Raw genomic sequence first — 24,156 nt, 5'->3', positions numbered from 1 at the left:
AACTCTGAAATAGCTGAAAAATAAGTAAATCATTCAAACTTACATCAAAGTCACATACATACACACTAATAAGGATAACAATTTTCAGTTTCATTTTATAAAAAGCATTGACCATAAAATCTTCATTGAAGATAAACCAGGTAGGATGCACCCAAAGTTTTCTAACTTCACTCTGCACCATAGCCTGGTAATAAAAATAAAAAGGGATATTTCTGAAGTAAAGCATAACCAGCAACCATAAGGCAGTAGTGACATTAAGTAATGATGGAAAATAATAAACCGCTAAACAGGGTTAAATGTTTTTTCTAGAGGTCTTTAGAAGCACTGCTCAATGGGAAGTCTGAGAAAATGCATTTTGAAACCTATTTAGAGATTTTCTCAAGCCATGAAGAAACCCGCTGAATACCAGCTTGGTGAATGGGAGCACATGCACACAGCAGAGGCCACGTTCTGTGCTCCATTATACAGTCGGGTCCAAGTAACTCTTAACAAATATTACCCAACAGCCCACTTGGCCTTCATTCACAAATCCAAAACAACCCATCCCGCCTGCAGCACAACTCCAGCCAGCCAATCAAAGGGCAGAGTTCCCCCAGCATAAACACAACGGTTACCAGCCGCTCTTTTCATAACCAGTGATCCAAGACCTGTTAGCGTCCATGTAAAAGACACACACACACACACACAAACGCACTCACACACAAAGACAACAGACTGGAGCTTTAAGCGTGTAGATAAAGAAACATGCTGTCAGTCCTGTGCAACAGAACAAAAGTCTTCTTAACAGGCAATTAGGATTCCTTCTTCTGTCCTTGTCTACATCCATGCATGCCCTCCTCTTTCTACCGTATCACTCCCTCCGTTCCATCCATAACCTCCTCTGCACCTCCTGAACTCTCAAATCTGTTTACACTGTTAGTTCCTGGTAGGACCAAAGAGAGAGAGGCCAAAAGAGACAGAACACCAAAACAAATTAAACAAGGACCAAGTGAGAATGTGAAGAGGTGGGTCCAAAAGTAACACTCAAGGTTTTGTAAAGACTAAGTCTGCATGTAAGCTGCTATAGTGTGGTCCATTCTGTACGCGTCCTTTTCAGCTCGGCGGATGATATCTTTCTGTTTGAATGGAGAAAAGGAACGAAGTGGTTCATTTTGTTAATTTCCCAACCCATTATGGTTTTACTACCAGCACTGTGATCTGCAAGTTACAACTTCTTCCACTTCTTTTTCTTCTTCTATTGTTTAATGCTGTCTCAACTTCTCTGCTTTGCATTGGTTGCATTGGTGTGAAAGTCTGAACTATTGAAAACAAAAATGTTTTCACAATGAAAACAAACCTAAACACGATTCAGTTTGAAGTGGATCTTTTGACAAAATGTTGGTCTGTTGGTCTGGCACCTTTCACACCTGTTATTTTTGTTGTGACTCAAGTCCGAAGGTCCTGCCCAAATGATGTAGCTGTGAAATAACCCTTAATGTGTGTTTTTAAACCTTCAAGTTGAGCCCTGAGTGGAGCACCCATTCAGAGAGCCTACAGGGTGACTAGCAGCTAGATAGCATGGCTAGCCTTGTTAGCATATCCAAACAAATTCCCCTTACGTGCACTGTTGAACCTGTTCTGTAAATGTTCAAAGTTCCTGGTGACTCATCATTGTGTTACATCATTTTGTGCTTGGAGGCAGCCTCTTGTTTTAACGATATTATGATTTTATGCAGCACATTTTAAAATCAACATTTAAAAAAATTACATATACAAATATAAAAACAGTGACTGGGAGTAAAGCAGTTCTACAATGTGTGACTGCGCATCACATATGTAAATTGAAGTGAGCATGTGTGTGTGCATTAATGTGTCTTGTCTTAAAACACAGCTTAAGGTTATTCCAGGCCATCCAGAGGATGTGATCCTTTGGAGGAGATATCCATGCTGGAGGACACATGCAGGCTTCTTCTTCATTGTGAAGCAAAGAACTGAGAGGCACGTTCCTCGTGTTGAGGGTTTTTTATTTTCTCCTTTTCACAGAGAAAAATCAAATCAAATCCTGTGAAAAGCTTCTGGCTCTCCTGAATCCTTGCTGGGTCATGATATGGTGGCCTGAGGAGACCAAGAAGGTGAGGAGCTGAGCCGGGGTCAAGGCTTTGACTGCAGGCTTTAGAAATCCCTGCTCCCTCGGAGCCCCTTCTGTTTCATTTGAAACCCCCTCCTCCCATTATGACCCCCCTCTAATTTAGATGAGGAGCAGAGAGGGGGGGGGGGGGGGGCGTGTGTGTGTGTGTGTGTGTGTGTGTGTGTGTGTGTTTGAGTTTTATTTGCTTGTGTGTGTTTTCCACCTCCCGGCCAAGCAGGATTCCGGTGATGCAACTCCTTTTCTCCTCCTCTAAAATAGCGGCAGACCTAGTGACCCCACTCTAATTGCACCGTGTCAATATTGTTGCATTAAGATTCCCATAGCTCTCATATAATATGCACAAAGTAGGATGGCTCGTCAGAACTCAATACACTGGAGCTTAGCAACTTGGTCAGGGCTCATAAACCCTGATATCATGTTGCAGACTGTCACAGTTTGTATTATTCTGCAATTCAGTTGAAATCTGTGGACATGCAGTGTGTCGGAAGTAATTTCTTCCTCCCTTTCTCTGCTTTTTATTTCACTGCTCTTGAGTTTGGTCATTATTTCTATTCGAATGCAGCAGTTAAACATATATTAAATGCAGCCATAAATAATGTGAGATAAAGAGCAGTCTGTTGAACATAATTAAAAGCTTTTAATTTACTCTGTTTATTTTACGAACACATCAAGATATGTAATGAAGTTTGTGCACACAAAATAAACCTCGTTGACCGCATGCTCAACCCATGACATTATATATTTTCATACCGGCTATTTCTAACCACATATCCCATATTCACAGGATACTGGATCCTTTATGAAAAAACATAACATCGGTCCCTGGGAGAAACTGTAAGTTTACATCCCCTCCTTTCCACAAGGAGGCACAAAGTGATGAAGCAGTAAATACCCTGCTCCTCCTTATAAATGGAGGTTATCAGGAAGCCTTTTTCCTCTTTGTTTCCACATACTGGATTGAGTGTAAGTTGCCGTCTGCCATGTGTCTTTTGAATAACCCTATTATAAAAATTGGCTAATTATTATTTGAAATACTTATGCTATGTGGATGTGCAAATATGTATGATTTAAAGGCAGAATAGATATTTAAAGTATTTCTTTTCGAATCATGGCAATCAACATTTGCAAGTAAACCTTCATTTCCTGGTGGTTTGTGGCTCCAGTCATGATTATAAAGCCGAAATTGTCCCTGGTTCTTTCTTTGTCTTTGTCTATGGATTTAAATAAAACTTTTATTGTACGCAATCGAAAGCAAGACTTGGTTATTTACAAGGGTAGCAATGAAGCCCCACACATCAGCCCAGCGCCTGACATTGAACATTGACTTACCACCCGATACATTGACCGATAATAACAGACAATCCATACGGTGACTCGAACTTTATTAACACCTCCAGTTAGTCCCAGTCCGATCAATAAGGACTGTGACACACTGAAGCTCCAACAAAGAGCTGGTACTAATGGTCGGAATCAAACTCCCAAAAAGAACCGATAAACTCTGCCATTATCAGAATAATCCAAATCTAATTCAGTGCAAAGACTAGGGATTCCCGATTTTGTTTCATTTGCACATAAAGGATTTCACCAACTGTATAACGCCTATTCCCTGTAGTTTGCACTGGTTTTAATCTCTCTCCAACATCTGCTCGTAACATAATTATATCTGTGGTCCCTCTTGATTTGAGGGTCATGAGAAACATTATAAAGCTTTTCTGTCCGATAGAAAGAAAATTAAGGGATTAAATATTCGAAGTCTCTCATTTGTGACAGTGCAGTCTTATCCGGGCGGAGACTGTTGTGTGCCTGTGAGAAAGTGCAGGGATATGAGAAGCAGTGCACCATGGGATTTATGGGAGATTAAGGCAAACTTTCTCTTTAAGATTAAATATGTATGTAATCTTTAAACCAAACAAGACCGAAGGATTAGGAAGACTTCTACAACTAAAAAAGAATCCCCTCCCAAGATGACATGTGATGCTAAGATTATGCCTTAAAAGAGTAGTTTAATCCTGTACAGTGTTCTGGAGCGGACAGGTCCACATACATTCAGTGTGTAGTTCATGCAGTTTCAATTGGCTTTTTTTTCAGCCATATTTGAGTGAATCATTTTGTGTTTTTTGATCAATCTACTAATTCCACAAATGTCTCTCTATGTGTCTGTATGTGGAACGCATATCTCACGAGTTATGTGTATTGTGTATTGTGAACATAACAGAAATAACTAACATATTATGAATGAAAAAATAACAGCAGATCAGTAAAGTATTCAAACTTAGATATAAGCCACACGTGCTGTACCATGAAAAGCATTTACTGAAAGATCTTCATTGCAGATAAACCAGGTAGGGTGAGCTTCACTCGGCACAATGGATTGTTTAAAAAAAGCTATATACAATATTTACAATCTTTTAAAGGACATATTACAAAGGTTGAATGACTCAATAAATAACAGTATCACACTGACATTAAAAATAAATGAACAAACATGCACAGAAGGCAAATCACTCTTTCCCATTTTCCCGTTTTTTGTGTGACCCCTGACACAGTAGGGGCTGAACTAGCCATTAATTCTACTTGTGCCTCAGGCCGACCGTGTTTACATGACCAATGTATTAACTAATCACTGAATAAATAGATTATACACAAAATGTTGAAAGAAAAAAGAATTTCATATTTTTGTTGTAGCTCTTTTCCATTTGCTATATGATCGATTTAATAAAAAACTGCACCAGGATTGTGCTGAGTCATATGTTTTCTGACTGCTTTCATTAAGAGTCATTTTTGGACACTTATTTTTTCCTACTTTACAGTTACACAATGGGCCAGACTGTATGGACTGTATAAGAAGAACACAACCATCCAGGGAAATGACAGATGGACAAAAAGTGCGAACATTACTGTAATACTCATTGGAGCCATGACATAGTCCATCAACCTATATATTAAAATAAGAGCCAGTCCCTCTGGTGTTGTGTGTGAAAGCTTAGGGAATCATTACCATGGCCTCTGCATAACCTCCATAAGTCAGGTTAGTGTCAATAACTTGGGCTTTAAAAATGTATAAGGGTGATCACCTCGCTCATGGAAAGACCATTTCTGAGGGTCAGGCGTCCCTGTGAGGGGATTCTCATCATGCCTCGCATTCAGGGATACATCGCTCTGAAAATGGCTTCAGGACAGTCATCTCACCATCGTCCGGGCCTTATCAACATATTGCTCACCCAGACAGATGATTGAGAGAAACTATTAGGCGTAGATCATTCACAGATATTGCTGAACACCTCCACGCATCTCTGCTTGATTTACCTTTAAGCAGAACTACATCTGACAATTTCATGGCTGGTAAGATACAACATGCTGATCGCGGAATCTCGGCGAGATCTCCTTAAGCAATTATTCATGTGGAGGTTAACCTCCGTCCTACGCGATGAAACATACATGATCTGGCAGTTCTGGGTGACATATGTAAATCTGGCAGATCAAAATGCCAATTTGGAGCGTCCAGCTGAGTGCGCCGAAGAAATCCTTCCAGTTTGACATGTGGAAATGTCACAGAGCTGCATTTATTCATGTGAACATTAGAGGCACATGCATTCCTGTCCGGAGGCCCCGGAGACAAAAGATGTTGAACTCCCCAGAGGAGAGTGACCTGGAGGACAGACTCACGCATACCAGCTGGACTTGACGGCCGTGTTCTCACACACACACACACACACACACACACACACACACACACACACACACACACACACACACACACACACACACACACACACACACACACACAATGCTTGGACCAGCCAATGAATTTATTTCTCATTTACATAACAGTCATCACAAAAAGCACTTCTGTCACAGAGCTTAGACTTTATGTTTCATATAATGCGCCAAATGTGTTGTTTGATACACGGTTCGTTCACCCACTCGGATACACTGTGCATCATGTTCAGAGCATTGATCCCACCAGAGTAATCCTCACAAGATAATACCAGGCAGGCAGAGGCTCCTGCCCTCCAGGCCTGGAGTGATGAGAGCAATAAATCTATGAGTGACATGGAACTGGATGGATTGCATCTGTGTAAACATCAAAGCTCAGCAAATGGGCAGCATTTGTTGTGGTGAAAGGAACTGTTTCAAGAAAGAATTGCTTAGCTATAGATGAATACATACCAAATATATGAATATGAATATGTCTATAATTGCTATATATAAATATAATTGCAAATTGCAAAGAAAATCATCATTCATCATCACACATTTATTTTTCACTAATTAGAAGAGTTAGAATTAGAAGATCACATTTTAACAAACACTGGGACATTTTGCAGCACATAAACATATCAATGAGAAAAGAGTCCGTAAAGGCGAAATTCATCAGCATCATAAACCAGTCATTAATAGCTATATATTGCTGCCATCTAGAGGGTAAATAGAGAGCTACACTCTGGTCTGCACTGATACATGAAATTAATCCTATTAGACCCTCTGATGGGGCTGCTGTTAAATTCAAAATCAACCTTTATTTTTCCTTTTGACAGTTTGTTGTTCATATCAGTGTGATAACAAATTCTGAAGTAATTCAAAATTTTAGATAAGTCTGAATACTTACATGATGCTGGGCACTTTCATTTACAACAATATATCTTAATTTATGATGTCAGAAATTTACTGGTCTAATTTTATTTTATTTTACTTGTACATTCAATGGTGGACACCAATTTATCAAACAATCAACTCACCTGCGTGAAATTTTAACTATACGTAATATAATGTATCAATATTTAAAAATTTTAATTAAATAATTCAGTGGTGGTTAAACTTGACAGTTCTCAGTATTCAGCTGCTTACATGATCATTTCAAATATTCAATACCTCCATGAATAAGCATAGAATAGAAATCCTCAAGTAAAGTACAACACTTACAATCAGATGTTGTTCTCTTCTTTTACAATAAATGAGCTTCATCCCAGGCTTCGTTACAGGTTCCCTTTTATCTAATCAGTAACTTTACATTGACTCTCATTAAATACACTAAAGAGCTGCAGAAATAACATCAATCAATTAAGTTATGTAGTTTTATAAAAAAATTTGCTGTTTGAACAAACACTCAAGTGTTTCTGTCTTCTTAGGGTACACGGTTGAAATTCAATGGAGCACAAAACAGGAGTCATGACTTCACCCTTTATGCCATTTATTTGTTTTTTTGATGAATTTTTTGTTAAAGTGTACATTTCAGTTCACATTTAAAGACATTAGAGATATAGGTAGTTTTAGGCCATGCTGTGGGGGATACCAAAACAAGAATATTGTAATTTAATCCATCAGGTGGACAGAAACATCAATCCAAATGAATGCGCATGTTCCACACCAAGTCTGCTTGAGTAAAAGGTCCAGGGTGTACGATTTAGATGAAAGGGATCTATTGGCAGAAAATGTATATAAAAAATCGTAATGAGGTTGTGTGAATTGTTGCGTAGTGTTTAATCATCGAAATTCTACGAACTGCTGTTTTCTTTAACCTTGAATGGGACGTTTAAATCGGGAGCAGCTCCTCTCTATGGAGGCCGCCATGTTTTTTACATGGCGGCCATGTATGTCTAGGGCGACTTTTTTAACAGTCGCCCTAGACATACTAAACACCATTTGTGTTTTTATGACAACTGAACAAGGCTACCACAGGTTCTCTGTCACGTTTGGAAGGGAGGGTGAGGTGAGGGGTATTCAGATGCAATATATGCAGCTTCACCACTAGATATCACTAAATCTACACACTGAACCTTTAATAGGTAACTGTTTGCTAATATGTTTGCCACAGAACCGATATAAGGCTCGTCAGTGTTGTGATTTTTTTTTTTTATACAAAACTAATTAGTAAACAGGGTTTAAGCTTTAGTGGCCATTATTAAGTATTATATATTCAACTTTTAATTGAATTGCCACAAACAAATTTCCACATGGTGAATCTGGAGTCTTAAGTCCCAGAGAAACTAGCATCCCAGGGCAGCTGCCTACTTTGCCCTGTTAGTCGTCCAGCTTAGTGTCAACTACATACTATTACACACCTACCATTTCCCCCAAAAAAACTCATGCTTCGTTCCACATCTCTGATTCCATTTATCCTTTCAGGCTCTCTCCTGAATCTACCCATCCAACACAGAGTCCTTCACTCCAGACGCCAGCACGGCAAAGAGGAAAGGGGGAAAAAGGGAGCGGAGGTAGAGGGCCACCCTGGGGATGGGGTGGGCCAGCACAACCTCCTTCCTCTTTCTGTTTACCGTTTGCATAACCTCATTGGCCAGGACTGACGGGCGCAAACCATGGGTCATCTGTCTAGCAATAACTGTGGAGGAGCAGATAGATTTAGATATTATAGATTTCATAATTCAGAAAAGGAGCCTTCCAAACATTTAAAACAAGTTTGTGCAGCCATTTCCTTTGCACAACAAGCAATCTGCTCATCATCAGCTAAGAAACTTTCACCTCTATTCATATTTAATCATCAAAAATACAATAGTAACGACTTATATCATGACCTATTCAGTAACGTCAGTTGATTTACTCACAAGCTGCCAGGGCGTTTCGCTTGGGGGCGGGTTCCCCCACAGGGTCGGAGGCGTTGATGAAGGTATGACTTATGGTGCTGACAATTATGCCATACTCCTCCACTTCAGCCCGCAGGCAGTCAAAGAAGGCCTGCGCAGCATGCTTAGATGCGGCATCTGACAAAGACACAGACATAGTCATTATGTGCGCAAACACAAAAGAGGTGGGACTTGGTTGTAAAGAAGCCACATTCCAAACATTGCAGAGGACATTATACTTTGTCTAATGGGTTTTTTCTCACAACACTGAAACACAATACTGTCGGTTGCATCATACTGTGAGAACACAACTCCATATCTGAAACCTTGGTGAGTTGTTATATATATATATATCACATCTGGTTTTCACATAAGCCATAACTGGTTTTTAAACAGCCCACACATATTTAGAACATTTCATTCATGAAGTTTGTATTTATTTTGTTTGAAATAAAGTAAACTAAGTAGTTGTTTTGATCACTACTTTTGAATCTACTTTATCAGCTCTAAATACAATATGGATTCTTACCATGAAGTTACTTCTTCTGCTTAAGCACAGTTTTAGCAGCTATACCCACGTCTACATTGCATTCCATAAGAGAAGAGTTTGAAATATGGATGTTTGCATTATTCAGGAGAATCAACATCTTAAATATGCTAGAGACAAGCTCTAAGAAGCTTTTGGTCATGACTCACATGAACTTCTGAATGGGATGGCCAGTCTGCCTTGGATGCTATTCACCAGCAAAATGTGCCCCGATCGTCTGGAGATCATTGTTGGAAGAACACCTGCCACATTATGACATGAGAGAGCAGTCAAAACAGAACAGAAGGTATAGTCGTAGTCTGATCCCGGGAATGCTCATTTCACCTTTGGCCAGAGTGCTGGGGCCAAAATAATTGATGTCCATGATGTTTCTGTCCATCTCCAGGGAGGTGCTCTGTACGGGGGCCTTCAGCTTCACGCTGCTGTTACAGACCAGCACGTCCAGACAGCCGTAACACTCCAACACCTCGGCCACCACATCCTCAATGCTGTCCATGTCACTAAAGTCCAAGATCACCAGTTTGGGGGCAAATGTCTTGAGCGACACAAGACTGTATTAGTTTAATATGTGTGGACAATCTGGGCTGTTCAAAAAACATCCATACGACTACAGCAGTGTGTCATTACAACTCTAACAAAAAGATGTGCACAGTTTTCACAAACTTACTTATTATAAATTCAAGTTCACATTATGATGATATTCAAAATGTGGACACTGACACCCCTCTTGTGTTTGGTCACTAAATAAGCCAGCAGGTGATTAGCTTAACTTAACCCAACAATTGACTGAGAACTTACAATTTGCCTTCTCTCGGAATAACTGTTCTTCTTGGTTTCCTCCGATGTTAAATTTGGGATCTTAAAGCGAAGGAGCAGCAGTCCATGCATCAACAGATCCTTGCAATGTTTGCTCCCTATGGAGACGCCAATCACAATTATTTTTTGGTCCAGCAACTAACCCCCTGAACGTGAGCGGAGCGAGGTTTGAGAGAGCCAGGCCGATTATATCTAATGAGTATGTACTGTATGTGGCCGTAATGTAAATTGTAAATGGTAAATGGTCTGTATTTATATAGCATTTTTCAAGTCTGAACACTCAAAGTGCTTGACAGTACTTTTTGTTTTTGTTTTTTGGGTGTGTGCCAAATGGTGCCTCATCTACCATTAAACCCAAAGAAGAAGAAGAAGAAGAAGAAGAAGAAGAGCAAGGTTAATGGAATATGACAAAGTTAAATACTAATTTAGTTGCTTATGCTCTTTTCCTCTGTACAACAAATCTCTTTGCTATTGATATCTTGCACACGAGTTAGATTGACTTTATGTGTTCTTGCCCTGGAACGTGGCTGCAACAATAAAATTATAAACTATGGGTGGATATACACATTAAACCAGGACTAGTCAGCACTAACTGATTAGATAACAGCATATGTTTTACTTGTTTGATTAGTAATAAGGTAATTTTGTCTTAATCACAAATATGTTTATTCCAGATGAAAATCTAATGTAAAACTAGATATGTGTACAAATTTGATAACCTGTAGATTAACATGTAAATTGCTGATCATAAACAACAATGCCTGGGATTAATCTTTGCCCTCTTATTTCCTGGAATCTCTCAAATAAAGTATTTCTAAATAAAAATTATTGAATCAACAAGCTTTGTAAGTATAATGCATTCAGTCAATCTTTCAAGAGCATGTATTCATTTTTTGTAGCGTTAACCAGAACAGAAACCATCTAGCACATGTTTTATATTTTTTTTATCATGTTTGTTTTTTTAATTCACCATTCAGATGTCTCTTACATCTGCAACCTGTGCTCACTGCTGGTGGCCTCTGGCGTTCATCTATATCTGGCACAATAACTGTATTGTGCATTGTCTCTAAATAAATCTGTTAATGATCACCTGGAAACAAAAAAGGTACATGACCTCCTGTTAATGATGATCACAAGAAAAATACGCCCAAAGGTAAAGAGAAAATCATTGTGATTTGTGTTAATGATTACAGAATATCATTAGTAGCGAGTCCACATCCATACAAACTGGATGACATTGTTATCTACTGTAGGAGCGTGTGCTTTTCTCAAATAGTCACATCTGCTGTGTCCTGTGTGGAGAAGAGTCAGGGAGGACAGTGTTTTGTCAGCGAGGATATCCTGCTATTGTGTTGCCTAGAGGAGGAAGTGCTGATGTTGGATGAGGCAACAGAGCACAGGGGGGTTATGATGAATACATTCTCTTGCTTAAAGTTTAAACCTACCACATAATGTCTGTATCATGTTTTTCTACTTAATGGCTATCTGAAAGAGTTTTGGAGATATGTTTTTTCCCGCTTTTGTAGAAACAGTTTCTGAACTGTGCAGCTTTAAGTGTGTGTTAGAAGATCTGACATTTACTTATTGAAAGATTTGTTTCCCTGCATTGTAATTTGCCAAAAATATGATTTACCACCATAAGACTAATGGTTTCAGTTGGAAGGGTTTTTCCAGAGTCCGACGTGTTTATGATGAATCTAATGCTGGCAGTCGCTGTTTTGATTGATTGGATTTTCTCACCTCTCTGGGGTCAGCGTCACTAGTTAGAGAATCAAACAGAGACTCCAGTTTATCCCAGCTCGTCCCACACAGGACAAGTCTGGCGCCGGCTTTATGGAAGAGCTGGGCACACTCTGAACAGACAGAAGAAAAACAGAAGGGAAAAATATTTATGTGCACTAACTGTTTCTTCGCTATGAACAGAGGGGCTGGTCTGTAGATTTTTCCAAACATAGCGAGTTTAATTACTTCCAAGTTTCCATGGGAAGAACCATTTCCCCAAATATCAAACAGATACTTTAAACATGAAGCTCCCCCCAAGAGCCAATTCTCTAAGATTAGCATACAGACTAAAAGCTTTTGGAAACATCTGGACTGGCTTTGTCCAAAGTTTATGTTCCATAAAGCATCTCTGAAATAGCAGTTGATCAATTTGGCCTAGGAAATCCTGACATTTAGAGAGCAGGGCGGCCAATCGTTTATACTAATATCACTTGGCTTTAGTAAGATAGGATCAAATACCCCAATTTAATCATTACGACAAATGTAACACAAAACTCAAGCAAAGAAAAAAAAAAAAATTTAATAATCTGATTTCTTTTTATTTGAGTAAGTAAATCTACACTCTACCTATTCCAAATCATAAACAAATTTCCTTATATAATTTGGGCCATGTAAAAAAAAGTTTGATATTAACTTAATGTGTACAGATTTGGTGTCATGGGTGCAATTATCAATCATCTAAAAATGCTGGATGTGGGACTGATCAATTCGACAAACAATAAATTGATTTACGAATACTAATAATTTTTGGGGCATATTGTTATTTTTCACATTTCCTGATTGTTTTTTATGTTTTCCAGCGATAGAGGGTTTGTTTAGCATAAAGACTAGGGAGGAAACAGCTAGCCTGTCAGTCTCCACAGCAAAAATGAACGACTAGCCTGCAACAGCAGCTCTAAAATATCACAAATATATTTTTTATTAATTAGTAACATTTTACATTTGGACTGAGCTAGCCTCTACTGTATGTCTTTATTGCAACGACCTATTTTCCTTGGATTCATATTATGGTATCAATCTTCTCTGCTAGCAAGTAAGAAGTTTTTTCTAAGTCTAAAACATGGCCTTAAATGTTAAATCAAAATGCTCTTAGAATTCTTAATCTCGTGTGTGGTCTTTTGATACCAGTCATTGCTTTTATACAATAATCACTGAATGGCACCAATTCATATCTGAATCTCCACCTCAGTCAAGTTTGGTGAAATTTCATGGAATCTCCTTTTTGGATAATTCTGCTGACAGACAGAAAGCCATGCTAGGTATTATAAACACATGTCGGATCATTTACCGGTCCCCACCCCGGACACAGCATCCGTGATCACCACCACTTTGTTTCGCACTAAGGATTTGGACATGTAGTGCGTGACCTCATTGTAGATGTAGTACACCCCGGCTGCCACGATGATCAGCAAGGGCAACACCATCACAAAGGGCAGGGCCATGTTCTGTTGAGACAACAGGGAGCACAGAATCAGTATGGGGAACAGCAACAGACCTACTGACCTGCATTAGTGGAGCCAGCGGTCTGTGCTGACAGGACAGCTCAGATCAGGTTCTAGGTCTCCCTAAGCTGTGGCTCAGTGGTGTAAACTAATACAGTGACAGCAACAAAAACTATGTGGACTGAAAGCAAATGCAAAACTCATCTCAGGTACTTGAATGTATCTATAAATCCTTTGTACTTACTATTGAATAAATCAAGGACAATCAATGGGTGGTGGTGGCTTTTAACAGGATTGACCTAAAACCTGTGAGAGTCCTTAATGTTGTGTGGATATCAGCATTATCTGTCAGAAGCAATCATGTGTGTAAGACGATACCTTCCTGAGAGGACGCCTCAGGCTATGAAACAACACACTTACCTGTACAATGTCCCTCTACCTGTTCACACAAGAGACAAATCAGATAAACATTTATGTGGTGAACTTTCAACCTCTGCACTGATCGTATATATGTGTCTTAAAGTCACGGTTTGACATCTAGTTGAATATGCTCATGTAATTTGTCCCCAAGTGTTAGATGAGATGATTGATAACATGCACTCTCACATTCGCACAGTAAATACAAAGCATAGCTTAACATAGCTTAGCTTACGGATGGCCAGCAAAAACAGATAGTCCAGCTGATTGTATCCAAAGGTGCTTACTCACACACAATTGTGTTTCTCCAATGTACTAGTCAAATGGAATAGGACCTGTTTATTTGTGAGCTTTAACACCTTGGTATAATCTTGGACAGAGCCAATCGTCTTTACTGCTTACAGATGTTGTACTATCCTAAGTTACTACTTCCTTTTTCATGCTATATGTTTACTCAAGAAGACGATTGTTTTCCTAGGGGTGTTTGTGTTTCCAATATGTTGATATATACATAGACAATGTATTTCTGTTTCTGGCTGTTTAACCTTCATGATTGTGTCTAATAGGCTTGTCAGCCTTCACTAGAGTGTCGACCCCAGCAACAATGACCATTGTCCATTATGTATATGTATGTGTGTGTGTGTGTGTGTGTGTGTGTGTGTGTGTGTGTGTGTGTGTGTGTGTGTGTGTGTGTGTGTGTGTGTGCGTGCGTGCGTGCGTGTGTGTGTGTGTGTGTGTGTGTGTCGGCTTAAAACAAGGGTAAAGCCAGTAAGTGCATATTAAAAGATACTTGCAGGCCACCATACGGAAAAGTACCTGTATGATTTATGTTGTGAATGTCCTAACGGTATAAATTTGTACCATGTACCACTTTACTTACCATGTAAAGTGAGTTTGAGGAGAGCTAAATATGTTTTGGCCATTCGCCGCCACAGGATGCCTTGCACTGAGTCACCTCCAGGATATTGTCATAGGATACCCAAAGGGGGTCAAATGGGGAGACTCATATTTATAAGCAATCGTAGACCCTACTTGTCCTACTTTACTTGAGAATCCCCATTGAGATAGCTTTCTATTCCACATTAAAACTTATATGTGTAATGACACATGGGGCCCACCCCACCAAGCTCAGGCCTGTGTTTGGACTGACCTGATCGGATTGCAGCGAGTTAGTCAACTTGTACTTGCGAGATCTATAGCAGCCACATAACAGACACACACATCGGTAATCTGGGTTATTCTTGGTTCACTTACGGCACTGACACGGAGCTAATCCTTCAGCAGGACTGGCGTTTGTTCTCTCTGGCTTTAGTGAGGTAACAGGGGCTCTTCACCTCCCTCTATGTCCCTCGTCCATACATGCAGCTCTCTTCCTCTGTCTGTCAGTGTGTCTGACCTGCTGGTGTCCACTGGAACTTGTTGCTTTTAATAGCCTCTGCTTGGGTCAGACATTTATACACACATATGTGATGAATAGCATCTGAGGCACGTTCCCTTGTTGCCAGCTCTTTGCCAATAAGTTGCCAGCATAAAGGGATGGAGGATTTAGATGTATAAACATGTCAATATTACTCCAGCAAAACCAACTGCAACTCTTCACATATTAATACAACAGTATATGATTTATTAATAAGTATGATATACTTTTATTATTTCTCTTTTACTCTCAGACACTTTACTCCTGCTCGACCAGCCAGAATGTGCAAATCATTATCAATTATAAACAATGACCCAGCTTTAACCCCAATTTAACAGAATGAAATTCAAAATTCACTTATACCGATGTAGTAGTTTAAATGCAATATTTTTTTCTTGTAATGAAAGTTATTGTACATTTTGGTGTTTTACTTTGCCCTCTGTACTTTAGGGAAGTAAAATCTGAATGACTTCTGACTTCTTCAAATATTTAGGTATTAAATATCTAAACATCTATATCAATATAATATATAATATAAAATGAGTACTTCTGCAAATTCTTGTTTTTCAATCAGTTATTTTTAGAATTTATTTTAAAGTTAATTGTCACATAAAATGTGAAATTTATTTCATTTTTTCTGTGAGTTTAATTACAACCTTTATTTTCTGAAACTTGAACAACTCAGTCATACTTATATGATATACTTAATCATTTGTGAACATATTACTCATATCAAGAACACACAAAAGATATGGTATCGCATATGTTGGAAACACTAGAACATTTATTATTAATATCATTTAGATCTTTAAACATATTTTAGTCGAAAAGGATCATTTATGTTCATATACATCAATTCCAACACTTAATAAATGTATTCATTACTTTTAAATTATCATTGTCAATCAAACGGATCTCCCCTCTCTCTCTCTCTTTATATACAAATGTATACACTCAAACTGATTAATAATGATAATAATAACAACAAACTATACAATTCAGACATGTTTCTTTAACATGTATAAAACAGCTCAGTAGCTGTGCTCTGCCTGTGGGCGGCGACAGTGAGCAGTTATCGCGAGAAGCCAGTGGAATTCCAGGATCTGGTGAGATCTGTGTCCGCCTCCCTCGCTCCGGTGGGAGAGAAGAAAATAAACCTACCGCTGCTAACCAGGCTAGTTATGGAACCAGCCCCTAAACACTGCCTGTGCCGACTGTAAGTGGAGCAGAGTGGCCCTCCCTGCACGCAGCGACTCTCTTTGGGGAGAATAGCCCGGGGACCGCTGGGGATTTTTCGGACGGTTTCTCCTTATTGTGTTGGAGTCAAGTTGTAGACGCCAGCCAGGAGACGCTTTCATTAGCTAGCTAGCCGAGCTAACCATAGCTTAGCAAAGGAGCAGCGGGTGAACTTCGCATGGACCGAGCGCTGCGAACGGGAGAATAGCCTGCCGCCCCACCGCCAGCTTTCTGTCGGCTCCGGTGCTTCACATGGGAGTCTGTCACTGCTCCATGGACACTATCGCCCCGGGGCGCGAAGGCGACCACTGTGTGCAAATGTTGTTTTTGGGGCTGACGCCATCACGTTATTGATCTGGAAAGCTAACAGGATATTAGCCAGCTTTCTCGCCTCTCCGCTTTGTGGTCGCAGGCCACGGACTGAGAAGCATTCATCCCTGGCTGAGTGATGAGGAGGCTGGCTTGATGGCAGCTAATCATTTAACGGGAAGCAGCAATTGGATACAACTAAACGGACAAAAGGAGGGTTTGATTTGAACGTAGTCTCCGAGCACCGCAGCCGCACTTTGGTATTTTTCTGTTTAGAACTTGAAAATGCACCGCAGGGCTGGAGCTTATTCGAAGTTGGGATAGAAGAGACGCACAGGAACACGTCGGGATTACAGCTCCACCTCCAGAGAAACTGCTGCCGAGAAGGGGAGCCGAAGTTTGTATAATGTCTACCGCAAAAGAAAACCCCTGTAGGAAGTTCCAGGCGAACTTCTTCAACAAGAGTAAATGTCAGAACTGCTTCAAGCCTCGAGAGCTGCATCTGCTGACGGACCAGGATCTGACCCAGGTGAGCAAACAAACCATGACTAACATTATGTCTTTGAATCCTCTCTAGGTTTCTTAAGGAGTTGTACAAGTGTACATTGGCAACTGTACTGACTGTAACGCAAACAAGTCCATAATACATACTTGGACCACACATGAAGATTACTAACATTAAGACCAGTGTCTTTAGTAGCTCAGGGTTGTCTTTAAAGAGAAATATATTGCTTCAGCAAAACTTATGAAAGTGTAAATGCTCACTGGCTGGCAGATCTGTGACCAGCTGCCTGACTGACATTAGCCTCACTTCCATTTTATATCTACGATATCAGACTTTTACAGCTCAGTTACCGCCTCCCTAATCGAATAGATATCAAAGTTGAGTTGTAAAGACCAGCAGCATATCCCTTAGATAATTAGTTTTTAAGCACTTGTTGAGCAACAGTGTTATTACAGCTATGAAGGAGTGAAAGTGGGTGGTGTTTATTTTGGCTGAAACACAACACAACACAACCCGTCTACGTCAATGTGAAAGTGGATTCCTGTGGATTTCCTCTACCTACAGTGTTCACATTCGCTTGCCAGCTTGGTCCCTGTGATGGATTGTGCAACCGTCAGCTGTTGTTTATCTGCAGTTGTTTGTTTTTTGCTGTGTACTACTGGGAATTGGGGGGTATATGGGAACCTGACTGGAGAGCAGCATAGATGAGCGGGGTGAGGAATAAAAGTGCGTCTCAGCTGTGGGGATCATGTCGGAGGCATGTCTGTCTGAGTCACTCTTTTCTCTCTCTCAGATCTCTAGTTTAGACTCTGTTGTATCCGGTAATTGATCCCAGACGATGAGGCCCAGATGCGCCCTTGTACATGGCTTAAGAGCCAAACAGCAACGTCAGCATCCTCTTCTCATCTGCGAGTGTGCGGGGGCACACGCTGGGCTTGCTTTTTTACACATGTGCGTATCACTTGCTGCCTTGAGTTTATGGCAGGTTAACCCTTCAGATGCGAGACTCCTGAGTCAGGATAGAGAGCTTATGGTTACATCACTTCCTCTAATCTCCCTGTGACCCGGCGAAAACTCTCTCACACAGCCCGAGTGACGACAGCCGGAACCAGAGAGGCTTACTGTACTGGCCTTTGAGAGCGATTCGCCATCAGTCCTCGCTCATCACTGTTGTTCCAGTCGCCCACAGGCTTTTGAAAACGCCTGCAGTCTGTCAGCTATCCAAACAGTTAGCAGGGAGCTCAGTTGCACAAGCAGGTTTTGTGAGGATTCCGTCTGGACAGCCCTCGAACTGGTTCGGACTACTCACCAGTCCATTGCGGGTCTAATTCTTTGTGTAACACCACATAAACGGTGTTAAACTTCTGAGCCCTGACCCACAGTCGGGGTAAAGCTTTTTAAAATGTCCCCAGTGTTCAGAAACTGATGCAGGCCGACTAAGAGGAGATAAACCCCCTAGCCCAGTAAAAATAAAGCTCTGTAATTCTGTTAAAACACCATGAATAGGTTATTTACCTTAATGAATTCGAGCCTTAAATTCAATGAAGGTTATTCAGAACTTAAAAGGAGTTTGAGAATGCAACTTTGGAACAGATAGCCCACATGGAAAAGTTATGCAAAAGGAACAGAGCTGAATGTCAGACAGACAGTATCCAATATAAACAATCTCTTTGTTCAACGCTGCCAGTATAAAAGGTGGGGGGGCTGCTGCTGGAGCCTGGGGAAAATCTTTTATTTCAGTCAATGTGCTCCAAAAGGAGGTTTTATTTCCCCACGAGTTCCAGCATCGGTGTCACGGTTTTCACCCATGAATTGTTCGTACCCAGAGAGTTAGGATTTTCGTCTAGGCCCGGCTCTCCCTCCCTGCTGGAGAAGAGCGATCATACTATCTGGTAGAGGTGGTGGGAGGCAGGACATTGATGGAGGACACAGGCAGGCTGAGGTTTACACGTACGTGGGAGGGACTGTGAGAGACAGGCAGGGATGCGATGGGACATGAGGAGTGGGAGCAGGAGTCACAGGGAGAGAAAGGAAGTTTGTGGTTGATTAAATCAAGAGTAGAGGTTCCCAGAGGCTGCAGCTCCACAACCCACTGTAAAAGATTCTGACTAAAATGTACAGAGTGGAGTCAAACCTTTCAGAGCCTATAACGGTAACACAGATGTTCCAGTGCATTACCTGATTTGACTGCAGGCTGTTCTCTCAGTTGTTTTTATCATGTCACGCCAAATAGAGTGCAACTCCCATATCAATGGCTCTGTGCCAGCCTGTCGAATGTTTGTGGGAGGGCCTTGTATTTAGGATCACTGTTGAGCATTTTCACATGGTGTCACACCCGGCTGCGAAAGCAGAATCCCAGTTAGAATGAACCTGCTCTTCTGAGATGCCATTAGAACAGTAGCCGGTTCTGAATGGCATTTATTCCTTTTTGAGGACGCTGACTTACTGCCAATGGTGGGGTAGTTCCTGTAGCGGCAGAGTAGAGAAGCCAACTTTCTGTCTTCATGATAACTAATTTCACATGGCACCATGTAGTAATTTATATAATTATGCTTAATGCTGTCATGTGCTGACATGATTAGAGAGCTCATTGAAGGTTTGCAAAGGACTTACTGACTTTGTTGGACACAGTGCTAAGGTGTGCAAATTAGTTATAGTTTTGCAGTAATGTGGCAACAGGAAGAAATATTAATGACAATACCTATCTTATGTGTCGAAACAGAAATTATCTCAGATAATTGTGTGCATGGTTTGTAGCCTCCTCATCTCAACACAAAGGTTTCCAATGAAAAACAACTTCCATCTGTTGACATTTTAGTTATAGCCCAGTGAGTAATTTGTCAAACACCATGCCTACACAGAAGGTTTAGCCTGAGCAGCATGTCAGCAGACCGTCCGCAGCAGTTCCGGTGATATGTACATGTCTTAACAGGCAGCATTGGGTCACATTATTGTGACCAGCGTTTTGCAGAACCCAATACACAACACAGGAAAATAGACATGGGGGCACACTTTGGGTCATGTTTACGGGCCTACACAGAGAATGTAATGTGACTTGTTGCATGGCCTGTGACGGCTGGTTTGATTGATATAGGAGCATGCATGTTCAGGCTGACGTTTGTTAAGAAGAAGTGGGTGCAGGTAGGTTAGTAAGGGGATGTTCAGTTTGTGTTCTATTTGTGTTGAAACTGGTTATTAAGGTGGATATCCGTTGACTCCTTAGTTAAGGCATCTGTAAGTGACATTCCACAGCTGTAAAGGAAAACGCATACTTTAGTTGCATAAATGATGTTGATGGTTGAACCCTCTGGTGACCTAATGGTTAAGGCACATATCATTTAACTTTACGTCTATGGTTGCTCTACAAACAATGGCAAAAATGATCCAAAACATCTTAAAAGCATAAACATGGTTTGGATGTTGGACAGCCACAATGTTGAGCCAATATTCGATACCCCATCCCCATCAATACTGACAGAGGGTTGCTGCCTGCCGCACACAGACTATAATTTCAGTATCTACTATATCTTTGAACAATACAGAGGAAACTGGATAAAGTGATCAACGATTTATGGATCAAAAAGCTTGGGACATAATCGCTCCTATATATATATGCTGTAACAGTTTGGTTAAAATGATCAAGTAGTCCGCCCACAGTGTTCTTTTATGGTCTTTTCATAATTGTTTAGACCCCCAAAAAAGTGATACAATTTTTTTTAAATTGCTCTGTCATTTAAGTTGATAAATCTGTTGTTGTTACCCAGTCTGAGTTCAGAAATGTGTACAATGGCACTGTTTGTCGGCTCAAGAGAGAGGAAGTGAGCTAGCGGAGTCGGGATGGGCTGAATTAATTAATTAATGAGCGCAGCTATGAAGAAGGATTTTACTCATTTAAGAAGAGTGTTGAACATCATGTGGTGATCAGTGGTGATATTGCGTCCTACCCAGCGACTCTTTGCATTAAAGTGAGATAATTTAGTGATTTGCATGTGTTTCAGTCTGAATTATGAAATAAAAAAAAAAATTTGTTAAATTAATAAAGTAACAAAAGCTCAATAGACACTACAGCACCTGTATGGTGGAAATGGGTTGGTTTTGGGGTGTCACGGTTACATCGTTTTTATTACGGAAAATCAGTATATCCCCAGGTTGGAGGGGGTAGTGGGGGGGATGTTATTTGCAGGATCAGTGTACAGGAAGTTTGCTCCATTGTGTGTTATTGTAAGCGTGTGAGCAGGGATCTGTTTCTAAAGGTTTTCTGAAACAGCTGCTTCTTGTTTTCCTCCTCATGGTTGTCTCTCTAGAGTTTGTACTTTTTTCAGGCTGTCTGTCTCAGTGCAGGACATTAAGTCACCAGTGAGAATCATCTTTGTTCAAATTACGACACCAATTTGAGTTATCTGGGCCACAACCTCCATAATAACCTTTTTTTTAATGGTTTCTGCTCATAATACCTTTTTATAGGCACGTCCATACAGGTTCAAGGAAGAAACATGTAGATTTATGACAGGCATGCAGTGACATGGAGCATTAACAAGTCTGTATAAGAGTAGCAGAATAATCATCATATCCTTCTACCTTGCAGCAGAAATTCAAGGGACAGGTTTATGGAAGAGGTGGGGGAATGATTGCTAGCCTACCGACTGCCCCATAGGAGCAACCACTCAGACACAACCTCCGGATAAAGTGCAGAGAATTGGCTACGGAGTTTACCCAGAGTCTACCTTTCACACATGCACAACACATCGGGAGGTTTTCTGCACAGACGTGTTCACAACAGCATCAAATACCCTAAATTATTCATGCGAGAGGTTGGAGCAGCCGGGCGCAGCCGAAAGAGACGAGGAAGTGTCGTATTAACTCCGCTGCGTGGTCCACATGATTTTGTTTACTGCACCCGACACCGTAGTCTGCAGTCGTTGGTGTCGTCCACATGTTCAGGGCATGTCTGAAAGCAGCTTGGGTTTAAATGTTTCCATGACTTTAGAACTGTTGTGCCTCTGATGGGCTGCGGTAGCCCAGACGATGAACTCTGATAATGGGTTTAGATACATTTTGTGAGTTTTAAGAAGGCCACTAGTCAGTCGTCATATTTGTCTTTTGGTCTCATCTGCTGTGGGGGAACAAAGACAAAAAGGCTCTCAAGCATGTCATCAAACAGAGCTGATGCACCAGAAGGATCACCAAGTGGTTTTGTGTGGCTGCAAAATGCACCTCGAAAGCAGAGGCAACATCTGGACCCCAAAAGGCTTCGCTTCCTCATATTAACAGCATCTCTCTCTCCCTCCCATCCCCCCTCAGCTAACACTCTCTTCCAGTTTTAATGATTACCTAAATTGCTCTTTTTCCCTCCCCCCTCTCTCTTTTACAGGCTAAACCTATTTATGGTGGATGGCTTTGCTTGGCCCCGGAGGGAACTGACTTTGACAATCCTATGCAAAGATCCAGGGTAAGAACATGTTCTGTATATAGGGCTGCTTTTTTCTGTGGTCAGGGGGGGTGTATACATATGTACAGTGTATATATATATATATATGCTTTACTCTCCTTAATTAATGTAAATGTACTGGGCTGGAATTCATCAAAAGCTGTTTTCACTGCAATCTACAACCTTATCCTTGAAAGATAAAATGTGAAGCTTAACGGTCAAACTTTGCATTGTTGTTCTTTTCTGGAAAAATAATAATAAAGCATTTTTTTTCTTCGGTGCAAAATTTTATGTAAAAGCAGCATTTCAGTGATGTAACCCATAAAAACACCTACATTGCTTCAAAGTCAAGCTTTTCTGATCACAAGTATTTCTTCAAACAGAAATGGCAAAGAAGATTCTTTGTGCTGTACGAACATGGCTGTTTACGCTTTGCCCTGGACGAGTCGGTAAGTTTTGCATCTTATCCATTACTCCCTTCTCTCTCTTCTTTTGTGCAACCAGGGTGTGAACTGAACCGAACCTAAAGGCTAGAGAAGTGTTGCATTGGAGGAGGATAAGTGCTGAATTCAGTCTCCTCAATACAGTTCTTAGAGGTTAAGAAGATGTTAATTTACAAAAGTCTGAATTATACGTTAGTATTTTCTCTTGGTTGCTGTAGGCAGTCATGTTATGTATACATACATAACTGCATGATATGCACTGACCTCCGAATAATCTCCTGAAAGTATCCGGAGGGGCTGTATGTCAGCATGCAAATATCTGAGACAGTGGTTGTGGGCTGAGTTTCTCCTGCCGGCCCCCTAGGGAAAACAGATAACGTCTGAATGAGAATAAATAGATATCTCAGAATGAAAAAGACGAACCATACACATAGAGGACAGTGTCTTAGATGTCAAGAGGGCTTTTGGTTATGTGGGCAGACAGTGGTCTCGAAATTTCCTACATGAACCATCTTTCGCAGCACCTTTCCCGCAGAAACCTTTTGTCGTGTGTTATATGTAATATAAAAAGTGTTCTTGTGCTGCTAGAGTGTAGCAATATATATCTATTTAAATATATAAGCCATGCAGTGAAGAGGATTGGAGAAGCACAGAGTAAAAGGCTGTGAAGTCACCTCTTGGTGCCCACTGTAATCCTGTGTTTGTGGTGGCAGAGTTTCGCCCAGGGAATGTGACACGGGTGACCAAGCCCATACCTGCTAATCAGGCTGGAGATTGGACTGTTTGTCTGTAAACACTGGGGGGGGGCACACACACACATACTCTACCCGGCAGCCTGCAGGACAACACACAGACACTGACTTTTAGTTTAACTTGACCCCATGTTTGTCTTTTAAACATAAAAGAGACATTTTCTGCAGGTGTGTCTCTGTGTGTGTGAGGAACACCAACTGTGAAGGGAAAGGAGATGATCTGACTTTGGAACAGCCTGACTGGGCCGCTGTGTATAAGCTAGACGTTTGAAGTTACATTTGGTGAATCTCTTTGTGTTGCCAGTGATGACAATGTGAGGAAACGTGGTTGTGCCTGTGCGAGTGCGTGTGCG

At 40.8% G+C, this 24,156-nt stretch overlaps 2 protein-coding genes across 6 annotated transcripts in view; one reads left to right on the top strand and one right to left on the bottom strand.

Moving 5' to 3' along the window:
- Positions 1-7,385: 7,385 nt before the first annotated feature.
- On the bottom strand, positions 7,386-15,088 carry dhrs7cb (dehydrogenase/reductase (SDR family) member 7Cb). The gene is made up of 7 exons (XM_053414014.1): positions 14,968-15,088; positions 13,143-13,299; positions 11,813-11,925; positions 9,581-9,791; positions 9,406-9,498; positions 8,692-8,847; positions 7,386-8,468 (listed from the first exon to the last, which is right to left on the bottom strand). The coding sequence occupies exons 2-7, from the start codon at positions 13,294-13,296 to the stop codon at positions 8,269-8,271; spliced, it is 927 nt and encodes a 308-aa protein (XP_053269989.1). The 5' UTR covers positions 13,297-13,299; positions 14,968-15,088; the 3' UTR covers positions 7,386-8,268.
- Positions 15,089-16,222: 1,134 nt separating this feature from the next.
- The window catches only part of mprip (myosin phosphatase Rho interacting protein), a 38,675-nt gene continuing 30,741 nt past the window's right edge, over positions 16,223-24,156 (top strand). For 4 of the 5 annotated variants that reach the window (XR_008333333.1, XM_053414507.1, XM_053414509.1 and 1 more), the window contains exons 1-3: positions 16,224-17,204; positions 22,552-22,629; positions 22,992-23,057. Coding sequence is in view for 4 of the 5 variants with exons in the window: in XM_053414507.1 (XP_053270482.1) it covers positions 17,082-17,204; positions 22,552-22,629; positions 22,992-23,057 (267 nt within the window). In the remaining variant the exon portion in view is untranslated. Of the gene's footprint in view, positions 17,205-22,551; positions 22,630-22,991; positions 23,058-24,156 lie in introns of all 5 variants that reach the window. The other variant, XM_053414510.1, reaches the window with a different exon arrangement.

Source organism: Pleuronectes platessa, chromosome 21, assembly GCF_947347685.1.
Source record: "Pleuronectes platessa chromosome 21, fPlePla1.1, whole genome shotgun sequence".
Lineage (NCBI taxonomy): Eukaryota > Metazoa > Chordata > Actinopteri > Pleuronectiformes > Pleuronectidae > Pleuronectes > Pleuronectes platessa.
Note: the sequence above shows the minus strand (reverse complement) of the source record. Positions and strands in the feature narration are given on the sequence as shown.

Bases quoted from the DNA above. Each gene is read 5' to 3' on its own strand.
- dhrs7cb (XM_053414014.1), bottom strand. From the start codon at position 13,296: ATGGCCCTGCCCTTTGTGATGGTGTTGCCCTTGCTGATCATCGTGGCA. The intron at 9,499-9,580 runs GTGAAATGAGCA...ATAATGTGGCAG, and splicing joins CCCCAGCACTCTGGCCAAAG to GTGTTCTTCCAACAATGATC. The intron at 8,469-8,691 runs GTGAGTAAATCA...GCTCCTCCACAG, and splicing joins GCGAAACGCCCTGGCAGCTT to TTATTGCTAGACAGATGACC.